We start from the raw sequence: 21,102 nt of genomic DNA on the forward strand, positions 1-21,102 counted from the left end.
TTCCCCATAAAAACCCTGAGCCCCTCTCCTATAGTCAGAGCACATTTGGGATTCTACTCGAACCTGTGTCTCCTGAATTGCAATTATTGAGACCCCCAAAAATAAGCTTTTTGATTCTCTTGAAGTTTATGTCTCTTATTTGTTGACATGTTTTTAGGTGGGTGTTAAATAGAAATTGATGATTTCATTATCTGAAAAATTTTAAAAACTCATTATTGAGCATTTTTAAACTGCAGGAAAGTATAAAGAAGTATAAATGAACCAATATCCAATTGTCAAAAGAAAACTACTTTTCAAATTTGGGATATGTCTATCCATGTGTTTATAATGTATATGTGTGAGTGGGCATATGTGTGTACATATGTACATAATCACATGAAATACATACACAAAGAGTGATAAGTACCCCATATACTAATCTATCTATTCTCTTAACAATATATCGTTATTATCTATATTAGTATTTAATTGTTGCATGATGGTTCAAATTTTATTTAACCAATATCCTAAAGTAATTATTTAAGCAGTTTCCAAATTTTCATTGCAATATATAATGATGTGTTGAACAGCACAATACATCTTTGCCCACTTACTCCATTAGACACACATTTAGAAGATGAAACACTAGATATCACATAATTAAAATTTTATTACATTTACCAAAGGGACTTGAAGAACCTTTTTAAGAAAAGAAAACTATGCATTTAATTTGATTTTTCCTCAGTTTTTGTGCTTATTCATGTTCCTCAGCCATGAATAATATATTTGGGGGAGTAATAATCATTACCAATAAGTGGTTAGAATTACTGCAAATTAGGCTTTCCTATTGACCTAAATTATTTCAAACATCCCTTGGATAACTACATACCCTAGAGGTGGTATGTTTGAATCCCAATGTGAGACTTCATTTTTCCATTTTGCAGGCATTTTTTTAATTGTGGCCTTATTCTGTGACAGTTACAGCATTTATAAAAAAGTTAAAGGTAAACAAGACATAGTCTCTTTTTCTCAAAGAATTCACACTCTGAAAATCTTTAAATGTAAGTAAATGGATCGTCAGAATAGAATGAAAGCATGTATAAACAGGCTTCTTCAATATATAGTTAATACGTACACACTAGTAAATGACCAAACATGAGTCAGAGAGACTATGTAAAGAAAAGATACACTGAAAATGTCCTAAATTAGCTTAGAAAGGAAAATTTTGAGCATGGCCTTGCGAATTTGCTTGGTATTCAGACTGTAGATTATGGGATTCATTACAGGAGGGATGAGCAGATAAACATTGGCAATGAGAGTGTGAACAAGAGGAGGGGCGTGCTTCCCAAATCTATGCACCAGTGACAAGCTGATCATGGGGATGTAGAAGATAGCAACAGCACTTATGTGTGAGACACAGGTACTGAAGGCCTTCTTCCGCTCCTCTGGGGAGGCAATGCTGAGCACAGAGTGGATGATCAGAACATAGGAGAGGAGGATCAAGACGGAGTCCAAGCCAGCAGTAGAGATGACAATGGCCAGGCCAAGTGCACTGTTAATCTTGGTGTCTGTGCATGAAAGCTTCATCACATCAGGATGGAAACAATATGAATGGTGCAGACCATGACTATGGCAGAAGGACAGATGCTTAAGCAGCAGGAGTAAAGGCACGACAGCTGTTATCTCCCTAATAAAAATTGCAAAGCCCACTTTGATGATCCTTGAATTGGTTAAGATTATAGTGTATCTCAGTGGGTTACGGATGGCAATGAAGCGGTCAAAAGCCATTGCCAGGAGTACTGAGGACTCCATAAGAGTGAATCCATGGATAAAGAACATTTCACCAGTGCAGGCATCAAAGCTGATTTCTCGAGCATTGAACCAGAAAATACCAAGCATAGTGACTGTGAAAAGGCACAGCCCTAGGTCAGAGAAAGATAGCATGGAGAGGAAATAGTACATGGGTTCATGGAGGCTGGACTCACTGATGATGACCAATAAGACCATGCCATTCCTAGAGATGGCAATGGCATAGAGACAACAGAATGGGATGGAGATCCAGGCATGGTAGGTTTCCAAACCAGGGATGCCAGTAAGAAAGAAGACTGCAAGGTGAAAAATGCTCTGATTGAAGGATGGCATGATGAGTGAAGGAACAGATTTCCTTGGGGGAAAGGACAATATTCTGCAAAAACAGGGAAGAAAAATATTTTCGCTCTCTTCTATATATCACACAATTTAGGATCTTTAGTCAAGCTTGTTCTATTCTTCAATGGAAGTACATACCCGGTTATTCTTTTCTTTGATTTGGAGTTGATCTTGGGTGAACTAGGGAAAGAGACAGACCACTAAATTGTATGAAGGCACCAGGGTTCTAGTAAGAGTCCCACATGTTACAACTAGGCTTCAGTATGTTTCCATATAAATGGATAAAAGAGGAGGTCAGATGAGATAATGGTAACATATTTTCCAGTTCTATGATTCTATGGACAGATAGGATATTTCTGGTCACCATAGGACAACACAAAAGACAATTCATCCTGCTTTTCTTCACTTCTCAGTTTCCAAAGCAAAAACCCCTATGAGGTCCATTAAGATTTATAAGTCCTTGTGATGCAATGAAAATAATATAAAGATAATATTAAATATTTTCTAGAAAAATACTTCTGACTGAACAAATGCAAAACTGCTATTGATAAAAACTAAATACTAGTAAATAACCGATTAATCTATGAAAATAGGCCACAGTGGGTGATAGCTGTTAAAATGTTTATATGGGTGGTAGCTATGAACCTGATATTGTTTAAGAGAAATTCTCCCTGGAGATAGACAGCTAAAGATAACCTCCACAAGAACAATGAAACTCATTGGACACTCTCAGGTATCAATTGGATAAAAATTACCCAAAAGTGTCTTGATATTCCATTTTTTGCAAAAGGGCATTGAAAATGTATCAGGGTGGGGAGTTCCCTCAGAAACCTTCATTGAGTCTGGATTCATCTCCATTCAGATGGAGGATGACAACTGTGAACTAGCTCCTCTGTTTGAGGATACGAGCATGAACTTACCCAGATCAAGAAATCTGTAGGATCAAAGGAATTCCTCTATATTGGGTCTTCCTCTAAGTTTTCTGATAACCTATTTTTATCTGCAGGAAGAATGTTGGTTTTCAGTGTATGTGTTTCCCTTTCACCCATTCACACATGCATCCTCTCAACAAATGTGCAAAGTGCTAGTGTACGCAATGTACAGAAGTAGAAGTAGACCTGGTACTCCAAGAAGGTCTGTCCATGACTCTGGGAAAAAAAATATCTGAGTGTAAGTTAATTTGGTGAATTTCATTCCAACCCCTGAATGAACAGGCAGTGGCTTCAACTTGAGTGAGAATAATTGGTTAATAGGAGGTGTGGCTAAGAAGGTATTTCTCTGGCTATGTGAAGAAAGGAGAAGAGAAAAATGTTCAATATAGGAAACTTCTTGAGGACTCACTAAAAAAACGAATGCCGGAACACTTGAATTGAGGCTGGAAAGCAAAATAAAATCCAGGATTTTTGGGTGAGCACTTAGGCATCAGTTGGAAGACGAGCCTCACTTTTTCTCCCGTGACATACATGCAAGAACCTCTGTGACTCACGCTCTGATAATAAGTCTCGAGAGTTGTCAAACTGATGTCTGGGTTGAAGTCATGGGAGTGGTGAAAAACATCTTGAAGTAATAAAATCTAAGGGAAAAGAGATCTGAGGAAAGAGCCCTAGGGAATAGCAGTATTTAAGGAAAAGACAGAAAAAGCATCTCCTAATGAGACTGCAGAGGCATGGCCACTAAAGTGAAAACGACCCCCAGGAAAATACAAGGTCATCAATTTTTCTCAGACTTGTGAAGTCAGAGCCAGGAAAAATGCCTAGCACAATAGTATCTAAGAGTGTCTGTTGAATAAATGAATTCATTGCATCTGATAATAGAGATAGACCCTAGACACTTAATATCAGGCATGTACTGTGATACCTAATATATGGCCCCCTCAAATTAGAAATAGAGTTCAGGGGCCTGCCCAGTGGCACAGCGGTTATATGCGCGCACTCCGCCTCAGTGGCCCAGGGTTCGCGGTTCCGGATCCCTGGAGTGCATTGACACACCGCTTGTCACGCCATGCTGTGGTGGCATCCCATATAAAGTAGAGGAAGATGGGCACAGACGTTAGCTCGGGGCCAATCTTCCTCAGCAAAAAAAAAAAAAAAAAAGAGGAGGATTGGCATCGGATGTTAGCTCAGGGCTGATCTTCCTCACAAAAAAAGAAAAAAGAAAAAAAGTTCATGTAACAATATTGACAGATTTTAAAATAGGAGGAAAACTAACAGGCTTCTTATTAATCTGGGATTCATCTTTGAGACTTGGATTTTGCCTTAATTTGGACCTGGTGATAAAAACAATTTTTCCAAATGAAGTGGTAAGGAACTTAAAATCATACCCCCTTTACTTAAAAAAAAAAAAAAAGAGATTCTCAACTTAATGATCTTTCTATTATAGCAAATAAATTAAGAGACCCCAGAGGATTATCTAAGTGTTCAAGCTGCTCTTTCTCTTTAATAACAATAGTGAAAATGTATTAAATGCCTCCTATGGACCAGACAATTTACTTCACTATACCTCTTTATGAATCCCTCTTTCCGTTGCTCTGCATGCTTCTCATGGTATCTTTTTCAACTCCTATGAGGAAGAGAAACATACTAGGTCTGTTCTAATGCAGGGCAGCACTTTATTACCAAAGCTCCAGAGCAGAAATAGCTTTCTCTTTTCTTTTCCTTTTCACAGCATCCCCTTCTCTTTCCTTTGCTCTTTCTCTCTTTCTATGTGTGTGTGTATGTATATCTTCTCAGATTGCCTGAGAATGCTACTTAAGAATTTTTTTTTGATTGGTGAAAAATATTTATGTAGAGTATTATAAAAGACAATTGAAAAAATTCAAAATACATTTAAAGTAATAGACAAGTATCAATTTTAGATATAGGAATAATCAGAATAAAAAATGTTCAATATTACCCTATTTAATTGTTGTTTTTATTATTTTTAAGACTTTATTTTTTACAGTAGTTTTAAATTCACAGCAAAATTGAGAGGTAGAGATTGTCCGTATACTCCCTGCCCCATAACACGCATAGCCTTCCCCGTTAGCAACATCCCCGACCAGATGGTACATTTGTTACAGCTGGTGAACCTACACTGACACATCACACCCTCCCAAAGTCCCTAGGTCACCTTTGAGTTCCCTTTTTTTTGGTTCTATGATTCCTTAACCACCCTTGAGTATTCTTGCACTGACACTAATGAGCAAGTATTAAATAACTATTTTTGAAAAGACATATTTGAAAGTCTCTTTCGACCATCTGGGAATTATTTCCTATAACCAGACGACTAGGAACATATAGACAGATTCCACTACAAAGCTTCACATCCATTGCTATCACAACAACATGAATTGGGTCTTATTAGCTCCTTTTTTTAAGATGGAAGAACTGAGGCTAAGATTAGAAAGCTGAGGCTCAGAGAAATCATGTTATTTTCCACATTCATCCAACAAACCGATGGCAGATTCTGGATTTGAACTCTTTTCTTTCTGACTCCAAATGCCATGCTTTGGCGAATACTTATTTTAAACCAACTTTTGTTTTTAAATTGTGAAATTAATGGACATATATTTATGACTATAGTCTACATTTGTAATAAATATTTGGAACATTGCAGCAATTACTTTTAAATTGACATAATAAATGAATCTGTTGAATATATACTGTTGAGTTCACCAGTTTCCTCTGAACTCTTGGTTTTATAAACTATCTGAAGATTGTATAGTCCCTGATGTATTCAGAAAAGACTTCAATGCACTAAAACACTGACCTCCTGAAAAGAAAAACTCTTGGGTCTGGAAAGGGAGGTCATTTGATCCTAACACTTGTTCTTTGAAGAGTCATCACAGGTGGCAGCAGAGACTCTTTTAAAGCCAGAGAGAGACAGAGATTATCTCCACCTCACAACTGACAGGCAGAAAGGTCCTTCTTTCCTAAGGTTGCAGAAACAGTCCCTGATCAGTCTGGCCCCCTTAAACCATCTCTAAAGAGGTTCCGTTTTGCCAGAAGACCTCCTAGGGAGTTCTCAGGAAGGGGAGAGCTATCACATTTGAGCAAAGACAGGCTTTATTAGGAGCCCAGAAGCTGCCTGGTGAGAGCCATTTACCCAGCAGAAAGACGAATTCCTAGGAGAGAACTCTATACACCTGTGTCCTGCTAACACTTTGTGCCCCAAATGACAGGCTCTGAAGGGCAACTCCTTTTCAGTCTAGATTCACCTTTTCTTCTCCAAGGAGAATCCTGGAGATGAATTGCAATTCCAGTTCTCATTCAAGAGCTTTTCGCTCCCTGAACAGCTGTAAGTCAAAACTTGCATAGGGCAAAGAAAGGGAGCAGTGACGTTAATGGATAACCCATGATTTTGCTCACCAGTCATTTGCCAATATCACGGCAACCCTAAGACATAGAACCCAGGTAAGAAAAGAGTTGCTGCATATTTATTTTGGGATTATGAAAATGTTCTAAAAATTTTTATGGGGATAGTTGCACAAGTCTGTGAATATCACAAAAACCATTAAATTTTACGCATTAAATGGGTGAATTGTATTGTATATGCATTGTATCACGATAACACTGTTATATTTTTAAAAAGGAGAATTGAAGATTACAAAGAAAGTGGAGAGAGCACACATGCTCAAACTACTCTCACCCTAGAAAAAAGAGAATAGTTCTGGATAAAAATTAAATCAATAGTATCACTGGAATATAAGGAAGAGTATAATTACTGATCTGTAAATTTGGGAGAATCATAAAAGATAGAACAAATGATGAAATAACATTGATGGATGAAATTATGGCCCACATTTTGTACAGGAGAATATTGAAAGGGAAGGAGAGTGGAAGCTATTCTAAGAGATGTTCCAAATTCTAAAGAGTTGCACTGGAGAATTCCATTTAAAATCTGATTATCTTACTTCTGTCCTCTAACACCAACCTGGCCGTCTTTGTGCCATATTTTAGGCCACAGAGAAATTTGCCTAAAGGTGGAAAAAATGAATATGAATGTTCTGCCACTGCGGCAGGTCTGCGTGTTAACTCTCTGGTAACACCCAGGAGGAACAGAGAGAATCCTGTGTCCAGATGAAGAGCTAACAGTGCATTCTCCCTCCCCACGACAGGATACCTCCTCCCTTCCTCACAGTGCAGAAGGCAGTCACTCTATAGTAAATAGAAACAATATCCAGGAAAATATGAACAGAAAATATTAAATATGCAGACAACCACACAGAGATGAATTCCTAAATCTATGAATTGACAGAAAATAGCCCGATGTATGTGTGCACACATGCACGCACACACACATACACACGTTAACATTAAGTTAAGTAATAGAACAGTAAATCCAGAGCATTTTTGGAAGTGCCCCCACATCAGAGCTATACATGCAGCATATCTTAGAGTACCTTCTCTTGTGCCCCAGAAACATAAATTTGGGGGAGGCCGAGAGGAGAGCAAAGCTGCTGACAACTGTCTTCACGTGTTAGGGTATGGCCAGACTAAAGCCTGACTTCTTAACCAGCCATAGTCCTTAGGCCCATGAATACTTAGAGCTTTCATCTTTGTGGAGAAAGAACGTACACAAATAAGCTAACTCTTTCATAGGAAACATACAGAAATTTCTGAGGAGCCCCTTGGTATTCGAGAAAAGCTCAGTATCAGTGAGACCACACCTAACTATGTGTGGAAAGAGATGAGGAGAGAGGCACAGTCAGTGTGCATGCCTCCAGAACCCAAAGTGGCCTACTACGCATTGTGCATCCATCTTGTGGTGGGAAATGCAAGACATGATATTTTTCCTTTAGTGGAGAAGAGATGTCTTAGCATGCCCCAGAACACTGGGCCATTAAAATTTGCCAGCCACCCTCTGGAGTGCATGTGTTACTAGCTACATCTTGTCCATCCCACATGATTAGCATGGTTTTATCATTTCATCAACATACTGGGCCAGTGTGTTATTCTGTGGGATGTTCTACTGCTCAAGTCTCTTCAGACTATATTATGACAACATAGCCCTGGGTTGTGTATGAATATAAATGCATACGTTGCACATTTTGAGTGATTGAAAACTGCTTCTGTTCTTTTTTTCTTACAAATGAGTTATCTGTCTTGTCTTGCTGTCCTACCTCATCTCTTGACTCTGACTTTCATATCCCTCTAACGTTAAACCTAACAAGTTACTTTCCATCCCCCACACATCAATGCTAAAATATTTTGGGGGCTCTTCATGCCACTATGTGAATAGGCAAAGAAGAGGGGTTACTAAGCTAATTCCCAAAACCAAGGAGGAATTGAGTGGTTGCTATACCACAGAAAGAGTGAGGACCATATCTAGAGCCTACAGGTTTCACTAAGGCTCCTCTTATGTTCCATATCCTATGGTAAAGGTAGATGAAATACTACAGTAACCCAATAAGGGCAAGATCAAAGAGGACCCAATGCTTTCAGGAATAAAATTTGGATCAACCCACCAGCCAGAATGATAGCTAAGGGAAAGATGATGTGTGATAGAGAGTTGGATAGGAAAATGATAAATATAAACTCTGGTCTCATGACCAGCTATAAAAGTGAGGACTGTACACTCTATTTGTGTTTTAATGCATATGTGATAATCAATTATGTTTTCTCTTTCCCCGTTACTTTGTATGAGGAGTGCTGGGAGTGCTTAATTGGACAATTTATCACAAAAGTCATCAGACAATGAAGATCCACGTCCTGAACAGATTGTGAGAATAGTCTATCACTTGAAGATACTGTACCCTATGCCTGATAGGCTTTCACACCTGCACTTTCTAGGGCAAGCAGGAAAGTGCATTCATTTACATAAAAAATTGCTGACTCCTGTTATATTAAATCATGAAACTATTTGTATATATATATATTTGATAAATAGCAGAAAGAGTGGACTGTGATGGTCCTGGACATATTTTCTTTCAAATTAATTTCTTTCTGTTACTCTGCTCAATATCTCAGAAGAGCTGACTCTTGCAGGCTATACTTCTCAGCCTTCCACGTCAGCTGGATTCCATCTGGGTTTGATCCACGGGAGACACCTGTAGAAGATTGGATTTTTTTAATACAGAAAGGATCTCCCTTCACCTCAAACCTCTTTCTGGGATTTTTACATAGGCCAGACAGAAACCTTATTTTTGGCTAATATTCTGCAAAGCATTGGGGTATGACTCTTGCTTCCTAACCAGACTGTTAGCCCCCAGATGCCTGAAAAGGCAAATTTATTTTTTTCCCCAGTTTTATTGAGATATAATTCACATATAGCCATGCATAAGTCTAAGGACTACAGCATAATGATTTGACTAACAACTTTCATATATACCATAAAGTAGTATTAACTGTAGTCGTCATATAGTACATTACATCCCTAGTACTAATTTATCTTATAAACTTTGGATTCTATAGGTTAAGCACAAAGCAAACAGTGAATGGACTCTTTCAACTTTATGTTTTCAATAAGTGCAAAGGCTAAAAAAAGAATCCCAGGGAAGAACCAATGCCTCCCTACCCCTTCTCAGTATGGAATTCTGGCTCTCTGTTCTATTTGCACGAAAAAAAAAAAAAAAAAAAGTACCAGGCTGTGTACCCAGCTTCCCACAGACCAGCCAACCAAATGTCAGAAGTCCACTCCATCCAGCTTTGGTCTCAAGCCCTTATAGAGTGTAGAGGAAAATCCTGCATATCTCCTCTATGCCTAGGAGTCACTTTGGTGGGGCTTGCCCAGAGGTCTTATATGTGGCTGAGGCAGGGCTCTTGGTACTAAGAACTAGAGTCAAAGGCTCATAAAAGACATTTACCTTATTCCTCAGGTGACAAAAGGATCAATTAGCACCTGTCTTTTGCATCTCTTACTCAAAATGTACTTACACATGAAGTTAATGTAGAGGCAATATTGTCACTAAAATCAAGGAGCCATTATCTTTGCCCATTGAAGATATACATCAGTCACAGAACCAATAAGAAATAAAAATCACTCAGATAACTTAAATGGAGAGACTTTAATGAAAGACGGACAGGGCTAAGGAAACAAACAGGGGATGCTGAGATACCTAGAGACTGGGGACACTGAGAAACCATTACTAACCCAGGAACCAAGGAGGTAAGAGAATTATTATCAAAAGCAGTATCTCTCCTGCCACTCATCCTTCTTCCCCTAGCGCCTTCCATTTTTTATAGCCCAACTAGAAGTCAGTCCACCAGAGAACCTGATGATACAGTCCATTTGGGTCAATACCCTAAAGCATCAAGCAAAGAACAAAAGGATGAGCAGTAGATCTATTTCACTGGGAATGGCTGTGAAAATAGTGAGCACAAGTTTCCATTCAAAGACATGGCATATGCTCAGTCTTTGGAAATGAGGATTTATTAACAGAAATGAGAGTAACTGGGAAAGTGAGAGATGCTCTAAAAACAAAAAGCAAGTACAAATTTTGCAGAAAAGTCCATGAGCAGCCAGCAAATACAAAAGTGTTCCCTTTGTGCCTTCTCAGTCTTCCGATAACTGTTTACCCAGTTCCTTGGATTAAATCCTCAGAGCGTTAACTACCGGTATGATTTCTGTTTTTCTATCTAGATCCTGACTAACATACCCACTTCAACCTTCCTTAAGGAGAGAGTCCACTATGGCAATATAAATCCAACCAGATTAAACTATGTCTGCATTTGGTTCTTGGTAATCTTGAGACTTCAGAGAATATGACTTCATTTCTAGATTATATTTGCCAAAACCAAAAACAGACTTATTAAGCATTAAGCATGACATTAGTACTTCTGAAGGAACTATATAGATTGGAGTTAAATCAAGCAGACTTCTTTTTCACAGAATACTCTTGCTAAAAATCTTCTTGGAAGAGCTGGGGAAAGTACGAATATTTGAGCAAAAAAGGTTAAGTTACTGACAAAGCAGTGAAACATGTATTGATGATGATACTAGCTATTATATTAAAGGTCAGGCAGGTCAGGCAGGTCATAGGCAAAGCGGAAAAGCGAGAATAATTGGAACAATTCCATAACCATGGACAATGCCAATTATATGTTCCTGATTTACATGATAATATTCAGTAATTTGCTATTGCTAATACACTTTTTATTTCCATTTTCATTTTTAAAAAAACAATAATAATTCCAGAGTTTAGGCCACTGGAAATCTTTCATCTTAAATGAAGAAAGGTTAATATTATTGTGGTTATTTGAGGAAAACAGTAATAGAGGATTTCAGCTCATACTTAAAACTAAAGTGATCTTTTGGGATGCTTTCATCTGAAGCATGAGTCTCAACATTTTAACTTCTATAAATCGCATTTACTGATCTATACGATGACGAGGACTACAAAAAATTGAAAATCCCATTCACTTCTGTGCTGCACCGGTATGGAGAACTTTCAGCACAGCCCTACGTATCTGTTTGGTCTTCACACTGTAGATGATGGGGTTCATCACAGGGGGGATTAGCAGGTAGGCATTGGCAATCAGAGTATGTACATAAGGTGGGGCTTGTTTCCCAAATCTGTGAACAAAGGACAGACCGATCAATGGAATATAGAATACAGCAACAGCCCCAATATGGGAGATACATGTCCTGAAGGCTTTCTTCCTCTCTTGCGGGGATGCAATGCTGAGGACAGTCCTAATGATCAAAAGATATGAGAGGAGGATGAAGATTGAGTCCACCCCAGCAGTGGTGATCAGAGCTGTCAAGCCAACTGCACTATTGATCCTGGTGTCTGTGCATGAAAGCTTCATCACATCAGGGTGGAAACAATAGGAATGACGGAGCACGTGGCTGCGGCAGAATGATAGACGCTTAAGAAGCACCTGTATAGGTATTTGTATTAATGTTCCCCTCGTGATGATTGCTACTCCAATCTGTGCTATTTTAAGATCAGTCAAGACAGAGGCATATCTAAGAGGATTAGAAATGGCCACAAAACGATCAAAGGCCATAGCCAACAGCACTGAAGATTCCATGACAGTGAAAAGTTGAATGAAAAACATCTGTGACAAGCAGGCATTAAAGCTGATCTCCCGGGCGTTGAACCAGAATATACCTAACATGGTGACCAGAGTGGATATGGACAGGCCAAGGTCAGTGGTGGACAGCATGGAGAGGAAATAGTACATGGGTTCGTGGAGGCTGGGCTGAGTGACAATGGCAAAGAGAATCAGGCTGTTTCCTGAGAGAGCAGTTATATAGAGAAAGCAGGAGGGAATGGAGATCCAGGTGTGGAAGGCTTCCAGCCCAGGAACACCAGTTAGCAGGAAAATGATGGAAGAAGATGTGGCATTTTGGAAAGTTGACATATTGAACTCAAACCGCAGAATCTGAAGCAAAGAGTCCTTCAATAATAAAACACTTCAATTTATTTTTAATTGAGCATGAAAATAATTATTTCACCAGGTAAACATCAATAACATTTAAAACCCATATCAATATACATTGGTTAAAAAAATAAAACTAAGACCACCTCAAACAAAGAAGCAGAAAATAGGAAATGAGCAATTACAAGAATACAAAATTTATACACAAACTAATGGAACAATGGCTGTTAAGTGATGTGGCTGGGATTTGAGTCCTGAAGGACTTCCTGATTTCACATGGTAGACAGTTAATAAATATTTGTTGAAATGTATCCAAAGCATTGTAAGAATTGTTAGACAAATAGGAAATGGTATATGAGTGATTCTAATACATAAAATAAATTATATTAGCTTCAAGAGGCCTAAAAAGAAATCTTCTCTTCAAAATATGAGCAATTAACTAATTACAAACAGAACAATCTGAGTACATAGGATCTACAATATGAGTATTACGGACAGATTGATGTTATGAATTTTTATCCTTCATGCCAAGTCAATTTTTTAGTATTGAAATTCTAAACTTTGATTGGATTCAAGCATGGGCTAATGCACTTATCAACTAAGTGACTACACGACAAGTTACTAAATCGAGTGTGCCTGAATCTCCCGAGGTCTAAAGAAATAATGATATATACATCTTGTAGGATTACTATGAGGATTAACTTAGTTACTGCAGGTGAAAAGTTCACGAGAGTACCTCACTGTGGTAAAAGTTCACCAAATATTAGCTATTAGTACTTGAAAAAATCAAAGTTAAGTATTGTACAATCATTTCTCTCCCTTCCTTTCCCACTTCTATTTGCATAGGCCTTCCCACTTATCCACATGTCTTATCATCTCAGAGCTAAAAGAAAAGATGAAAATATTATCTAAGTTTGACTTAGGCAGCATCCACTGGTTAATAACTTCTTCATGTGGTCCCTTCTTCCTCCACAGCTATGATTTTCTCAACTTTTCTTCATTCTTTCCTGATTCAGATGAACTCTTGCTCCATTCCAAAGACAACTCTAGCACTAAGCCTCTCAATGAATTTTGGATATTACTTTAGTTTAACATTAAATTACTGAGTGCATGCTGTAATCCAGACTATAGCAATATAGAACCATACATGACACCTACCTTTGAGGATATTTAGGAAAGGATAGGATAGTGAGGAAAAGGAACATGTAAACAAGTGAACAATATGCAGTGTGATGTATACAATAATGGGTTTGTGTTTAAAATATAGAGGCTATATATATTAGAAAGTTGTGTGAGGGACGGGACAAGAAAGGCTTCCTTGAGAACATGAAGATGACTCGTACAGCGGATGATAGTTAAAAATCACCGTGAATATATTCTAACCATATCCAAGTTATGTCGTTTCAGATATTTTAGAAAAGCCACTAAACTGTGAGATACAAGTGCTAAAAGGTAGTGTTTAAGAGTAACAAGGATTCATCATAGAATTATCATGTCACCTTTAAAAGGGTAAGGAATGTGGATGTTTTCTAAACACTGAGCAAAGAATGAATACATAGATCTCTTTCTGCTCTGAGAAATAAACTCAATTTTTCCTCCTTTCTATTTTTTGTAATTTCTATTTCCTTTCATTTGTACCATAACCAAAGTATATAAACATTCCAACTTCCTTCTTACTAACCCTGCCTCCCTGTTGCATGTGTCTCCTTCCCTTAACCAACAACTTATTCAATATTTGTCTATCCTCATTTTCCTATTTAATGGTTCACATCCATAGTTGAAATTTGGTTTCTTTTTGGACTGAAACATATGCTGTTGCATTAGAGGTTTATTGCTGCATAAAACTACCACAAATTCATGATTTAAAACAGACATTCATTATTTCACATTTCAGTAAGTCGGATGCCTGAGCACAATGTAAGTAGGATCTCTGTTCAGGATCTCACTCTGCTAAAATCAAGGTTTCAGCCAGGTCTGAGTTCCCATCTGGAGCTCAAGGCCCTCTTTCAGACTCATTCAGGTTGTTGGCAGAATGGAGTTCTTTGGGGTATAGGATGGAGGTCTCCATTTTCTTGCCGGCTGTGTCACCAGGGGTTGCTCTTATCTCCTAGAGACTATCCTCAGTCCCAGCCATGTGGACCTCTCACAGCATGACGTCTTAACTCTTCTAATCCAGCAGGAGAATCTCTGCTGCTTTTTGTCTCTTTTAAAGACTACATGATTAGGTCAGGCCCACCCAGCTTAATCTCCCTTTTGACTCAAAGTCAAGGAATCAGGGACCTTAGCTACATCTGCCAAGTCCCTTTGCATATAATGCAACATAATAACAGGAGTGATATCCATTACATCCATAGCTCCATTCACACTCAAAGGGTGGGTTTATACTAGACAAGTGTGTAGAGGACCGGAATCTTGAGGGACCTTTTAGACTTCTGCCTACCACAACTATCTAGGCCATCCAATATCCAAACTTATATAGGTTTAACTTCTGAAACGGCCTTTGGTTGACCATCGTCATCCTCCAGTTCCATTACCGCTATTTTATGTAACACTATCATTAGTTTTTACAGGAACTACAGCAATATTCTCATAAGTAAATTCCCTGCCCTGAGTTTCGAGTGTTGCCAAACTATCTCCATATCATTGCCAGCCTGATCTCTCAAAAATACATCAGTCCTCACCTGGAGCTCTTCATTGTTTTCACCGTGAAATCAAAACGCTTTTATCTCTTTATTACAGCTGTCGAGGATCTTCCAAATCTGACCAAAATCAAGTTTTACTGCTGCCTATCCTTTTCCCTATCCCAGGAACCTTGCCATATAGTCAACCTTGGCTTTTCCTACTTCACCAAACCATCAAATACAGCAAGCTCTTTCACAATGTTGTACTTTCCTTAGTGCACGTACTTCCCACTCTTCTTGAATACACCTAAATTCTTTAGACTCATTATTTGCTCCATTAATCCATTTATAAATTCAATATTAATTTATTTACTTTAGGAAACACTTTGTGACATCACCTTCTCCTTGTCTACTCCAAAGAAATTATTGCTTCCTCTGGAGTCACATCTTTTTTTTTATGTTCACATCTAGAATAGTGGTCATTTCACTGTGTAAGCATGAGTTATTTGAAAATAGTCCTCTCTAACCAAAATAAGTTACTGGCAGGTGGATCATTGCTTTTCATGATTATATTCCAAATAATTTGCATTCTTTTCAGACAGTGTGGGATAACAATATATACCCAATATACATTAAATCCAAGAGTTGTAAATCAAGGATTCTGGAAATATATCAGAACCTCTATATATTCTTGTTTTGCCTATTTAAGTCATGCTATGTTTCCTGAAATTACACATGTGAATGTTGGAATTATCTTACTGAGCTCTCCCTCATTCCCACAAACTGAGTAATATCTGTATGTGTTTGTGCCTGTGTATGTGTGTGGTGCACATGTTATATTTTGGGAGGTTTTTTTGTTGTTTTTGATGGCAGACTCTGTCCTTGTATTGTAGAGTAAACATTTATGTGCCCCGCACCATGTGTTGACAGTAATTCTCTTCTTCTTATAAGATAATACTCCAAATCCACTCTAAGCGCTTGCTTCAGATTCTCTGCAGGGCTATCTTGAGTTATCTCCTCTGATTACAGAGAGTCAGCAATATTATTATAGGGTCAAGCAAGCCTAGGTTCAAATGCTGGATCTGTCACCAACTAGCTGGGGTTCTCCAAATAACAACTTTACATCAGATTTCACTTCTGTGAAATTGGAGCTCACCAATAGCATTAATTTGTACAGTTTAAATGATATACCATTTGTAAAGCATCTAATATACTGACTATAACATGGGAAGCACTTAATAATGGTAAATAAGGATGAGAATTAGGATGATGATGGTGCTGACTGGTGGCAGTATGCCAGCTGGCCTTGGGCAAGAATTTTGAAACGTAGCACAACCCAAAACTCATTTCTCACCAATTGCATGCACATACTAACAGCCTGCTCCAAAAGCAAGACATATGGCCCATAGATATACTGAACCCCATCAGTTATAATAAAATGCCCCTAGAGGGCCTGCCTGATGGTGTAGCGGTTAAGTTCACATGCTCTTCTTTGGCAGCCCCAGGGTTCACAGGTTCAGATCCAGAAGCGGACCTACACACTGCTTATCAAGCCATGCTATGGCGGCGTCCCATAGAAAGTAGAGGAAGATGGCCACGGATGTTAGCCCGTGGCCAGTCTTCTTCCTCAGCAAAAAGAGGAGCATTAGCAACAGATGTTAGCTCAAAGCAAATCTTCCTCAAAAAAAAAAAAAAGTCCCTAGAGATACAGATTTCAGGAGAAAGATTTCCACGGTTTTCCTTAGGCACCCGTGAGAACACTTTGCAGTTAATAAAATCTCCCTCATTCTTAAAGGAAACACTATGTACAAAGCTGATGTTTTCCCTAAATGCAGCAGTTTTACTTACAAAGTATGGAGATGTGGTCTTTCCTGCCTTGTTTGCCAGGGAGGGACTGAAGAACTGGGGATGTTTTCTACTCAGGGTTAGGTAGCATACTTAAAGAGACATGACTCCAGCTACCTGAAATCTCTTAATCAGAAAACTCCTGGTGGACCTTTTAGTGGCCCCCAGAGTATGAAGCTTCCCATGGGTTCATTCTACGTCATGGCTTCCTTCCCCTTCTACCTCATTGCACTTACTTTTGCAGAGACTGCTGTTACAGTTCTTTGATCTTACATCTTGATTAAATTTTGTTAAAGTAAATTTGTGAATATAAAATTCCAAACCAAAACATCTGCTTTATGCATGAGCTCACTCCTTACCCCTACATCCAGCTGATAAATGTATCTTCCTCCAACATCATTTGGATGAATTTTGTACTTTTTTTAGAAACCTCTTTGCTTCTGCTAAAAAAAAAAAAATGCTTCTTTAATTCTTTCATAAAACACTTTTAACTATCACATTCCAGGGATCTGCACTGGTAATACAGAGAATGGAACAGAATCACTTTCCTTCAAATGCTCAAAAACTAGTAAAGAAACAGATCTAAAACTCACAGATTACAACAGGGATGTTGTAATCCTGATGAGAGCATAGACAAGCATGTATTTAAACTGCAGGAAGGTCAGCACCAGGTCAGTCAGGAGACAAGGGAGCATAAAGCATGGATAGAACAGACGTGACTAATAACATATTCAGCATGCCTAGAATCCTGGGTGCAACTGGGAGAGCAAGTAGCAGGTCATGAAGCTAAACAGGGAAGCAGGATCTGTCTCTTGGAAGTACTGTCATTCTAAGGCATTTGAATCTAAATGACACAGAAATTGCTCAGCATGGGATTTAATCTTTCTCTTTTCCTAGAAAAACACATTTCTGCAGCTCCTCATGAAGCAACTGAGGAAGTCAGGCACGTTATTTGAGGCCCCATAATATACTGTGGTTCTCTACTTGGTGTCAGTATCAATGTGAATGGTAAAAATATCAAAATTTCCCTCTAAGCCACAATATATCAGTTCTACAGAAATATCAGTTTAAGAAACATTCTCAAACAATCTCAATGTGCTCATAAGGTCTTAGCAGACACCCATTACCTACTCTTCCAAATTCTACATCGGATTAACCAGACTTGTTTTCAGCATTGGCTCAGACAGTCTTGAACAAGTGTCGTTTCTTGAGGTCTGTTAAAAAAAAAGCAAAAACTGTGAAAATGTATAGACCTCTGTAGTATAAGCCCTGACAGTTGTTTTTTCTTTTTTGTAGTGCAAGTGTCTGACTTAAGCTATGATTGCCAAGGCATCTACTTCAAAGGGACATCCAATTCAAAAGATGTAACTTATCTCAGGAAAGAAAAAAGAAGCACACATCACCAGCCACAAGACTAGATAAAGAGTCAGGCTGTCTCCCACCCCATATTTCCTTTGTTTTAGGGATCTGGTTGATTTAGATAACTATTTAGCCACTTTTATTCTTTTCTTCCTGTGCTTTAATTCCTGCTCTTATATTTTAAATTCACCAATATAGAGTGAATTCATGAAAACCTAAGCCCCAACCCTTAAGCCCAATAAAAGAAGAACCCCAGGCCTGTGATTTCTCTCTCTCGCTTTCTCTCTACCTTTGACCTCCCTGTGTGACCTTAAGTGTGCCATGTACTTTCCGGGACTTGTAATTAATAAACCCTGTCTCTTTCTAAGTTTCCTGATTGTTACTGCTGAAGGGCACCTTGCAATCATAGTAAGACCACAAGGGCCAGTCCATCCACAACTCTAGTTATCAATAGTTTGAAACTGGCACAAAACAACCTGAATATTGGATGGTGTTGAATTTGCAGTGTAACACAGCTAGTAAAGAATAGCAAAAACTATAGCTTGTAAGATTAAAAACAATTTTTACTTATGTAATTTTCTGTGACTACTATCACTTTATAAAGAAGAAAAAAGAATATACTTTAAAGTGGATTTTATTAGTGTACATGTGACTGTAGTCACAAAATTATATGTAATTGACACTTCATGAGTCATCTTCTTATTGCAGCATAAGTCAGAGTTGTAGCTTTCATAAGAACGTTCTGTAATATATTTATTTTAAAACACTCCCAAAAATATGGTTGCCCTATTGTCAAAATTCTCCACTTTCAAAATTATTCCTGTGCATATATGAAATTTGAATCTCTTCTGCTTAGATTTGAATGTATGTCATATCTCCTCTGTTAAACAGTAAATTTCTAGAAGCTATATTTTTCTCATCATGCTAAGAGTTTCCTAGGTTGATGATTTTCCCTTTAGTTCAGGCTCTTCCTGGGAAAGAGAGAGATCACCACCTATGACTCCTCTTAGCATCTAGCACAACTTTTCCTACACAGTCTCATTCAAAAGAAACATTTTGTTAAAATATTATTTCAATTTACATATGTTTAATCCAATTGTTATTCCTTAAGAACAGAGTCTGTGTCTTCACTGTCCACTGTTTCACCTCCAGGACCTCCCACACTGTTTGCCAAAATGAATATGCTCAAAATATGTAAGAAGAATATATGCAAAGTTATATAAAAATAAATTTAATTCAATAAATATATATTAAGTAACAATTATTAATAAAGCAGTTTATTAATAGTGCTTGGATCCATGCAAGATATATAATCCCCAAGGTACAATGGTTGTTTTCAAAAGGTTTCAAGTCAGTATGAGTACAGAGACCTAATCGCCTATAATACAAAAATTTATAAATGGCTCCTGTTAAAACGAAGAAAAAGCAACTAGCAGGGGAAAAAAAGCAGGTGGATACTTCAGTCATAGACAGCAAAATGATCAAAGACTAAGGGCAATATATTCATGGTGTTTTTCAGATGTAGATGTTACTCTAGACCCCTGAAGAATGTTACTCTAGCATGCATGATAACCTGCAGGTAGCTTGTTAAAATGCAAATCCTTGGGCTCCATCTGAAGAGTTTCTGATGAAGAAATTCTGACGTGGCTTTGAGGAATCTGCACTTTAAAAAAAATATCAAGTAGTTCTGATGAACTGGTGCTATACCACACTGAGAAAAGAGATGGATAGAAGTGGAAAGCGGATACCATACTATAAATGTATCCAATAGGTAGTATGAAGACTCATGGAAATGAAGATCCTGTGGAAGGTGTGCAATGAAAGTTGGTTGGTGGTTGCTATTAAATGGAAATTGATTATTTCATTATCTGAAAAGCTTTAAAAAGACGTTATTGAACATTTTTAAATTGCAGGAAATTATAAAGAAAATATAAACAAACCAATATCCAACTATCAAAAGATAAATGCTTTTGACATTTGGGGTATGTCTATCCATATCTTTTTTGTATGTGATAAGAATACTTAACATGAGGTCTACACTCAACAAATTTCAAGTGTACATAATTGTTGACCATAGATACAATGTTGTAGGGCAAATCTCTAGAGTTTATTTGTCTCACTTAACTGAAACTTTACGCCTATTGCATAATAACTCCCCTTTTCCCCCTGCCCCCCACCCAGCTCCTGATAACCACCATTCCAGTCTTTGAGTTTATGAATTTGGCTATTTTAGATACCTCAGTTAAGTGAGATCATGCAGTATTTGTCCTTATGTCTGGCTTGTTAAACTTAGCATAATGTCCTCAAGGTCCAACCATGTTGTCACATATTGCAGAATTTCCTTTTTTTATTTAAGGCTGAATAGTATTTCATTTTATATGTATTACATTGTCTTTATCCATTCATACAACTTAAAAGTCCATCCATTGATGGACTTTTAAGTTGTTTCTACATCTTAGCTATTGTGAATAGTGCTGTAATGAACATAGCTAATATGTCTTTGGGATCCTGATTTCAATTTTTTTGGCTATATACCCAGAAGTGGGATTGAGATTGCTAAATCATATGTTAGTTTGATTTTTTTACTTTTTTGAGGAACCTCCATACTGTTTTCCACAGTGGCTGCACTACTTGAATTCCCACTAACAATGTGCAAGGATTACAATTTCTCGACATCTTCACCAAAATTTGTCTTTTGTTTATTTGATAATAACCATCTTGACAGGTATGAGGTGATAGCTCATTGTGGTTTCAACTTGCATTACCTTGATGATTAGTGAGGAAGAGCATTTTTTCATAAACCTGTTGAGCATTTGTACATCTTTTGTGGACAAATGTCTATTACA

The 21,102-nt window shown here is 37.8% G+C and overlaps 2 protein-coding genes across 2 annotated transcripts; both read right to left on the reverse strand.

Annotated features, from left to right (window-relative positions):
- Nucleotides 1-1,179: 1,179 nt before the first annotated feature.
- Nucleotides 1,180-2,130, reverse strand: LOC101395257 (olfactory receptor OR51C1-like). Its single transcript, XM_014790177.2, has one exon. It carries the CDS (start codon nt 2,119-2,121, stop codon nt 1,180-1,182), a length of 942 nt encoding a protein of 313 aa, XP_014645663.1. The 5' UTR covers nt 2,122-2,130.
- Nucleotides 2,131-11,462: 9,332 nt separating this feature from the next.
- LOC106802411 (olfactory receptor OR51C1-like) lies at nt 11,463-12,819 on the reverse strand. Its single transcript, XM_014790178.2, has one exon. The coding sequence runs from the start codon at nt 12,411-12,413 to the stop codon at nt 11,463-11,465; it is 951 nt and encodes a 316-aa protein (XP_014645664.1). The 5' UTR covers nt 12,414-12,819.
- Between the last annotated feature and the right edge of the window lie 8,283 nt (nt 12,820-21,102).

This window comes from Ceratotherium simum, chromosome 7, assembly GCF_057802395.1.
Source record: "Ceratotherium simum simum isolate JZ-2026a chromosome 7, ASM5780239v1, whole genome shotgun sequence".
Classification (NCBI taxonomy): Eukaryota; Metazoa; Chordata; class Mammalia; order Perissodactyla; family Rhinocerotidae; genus Ceratotherium; species Ceratotherium simum.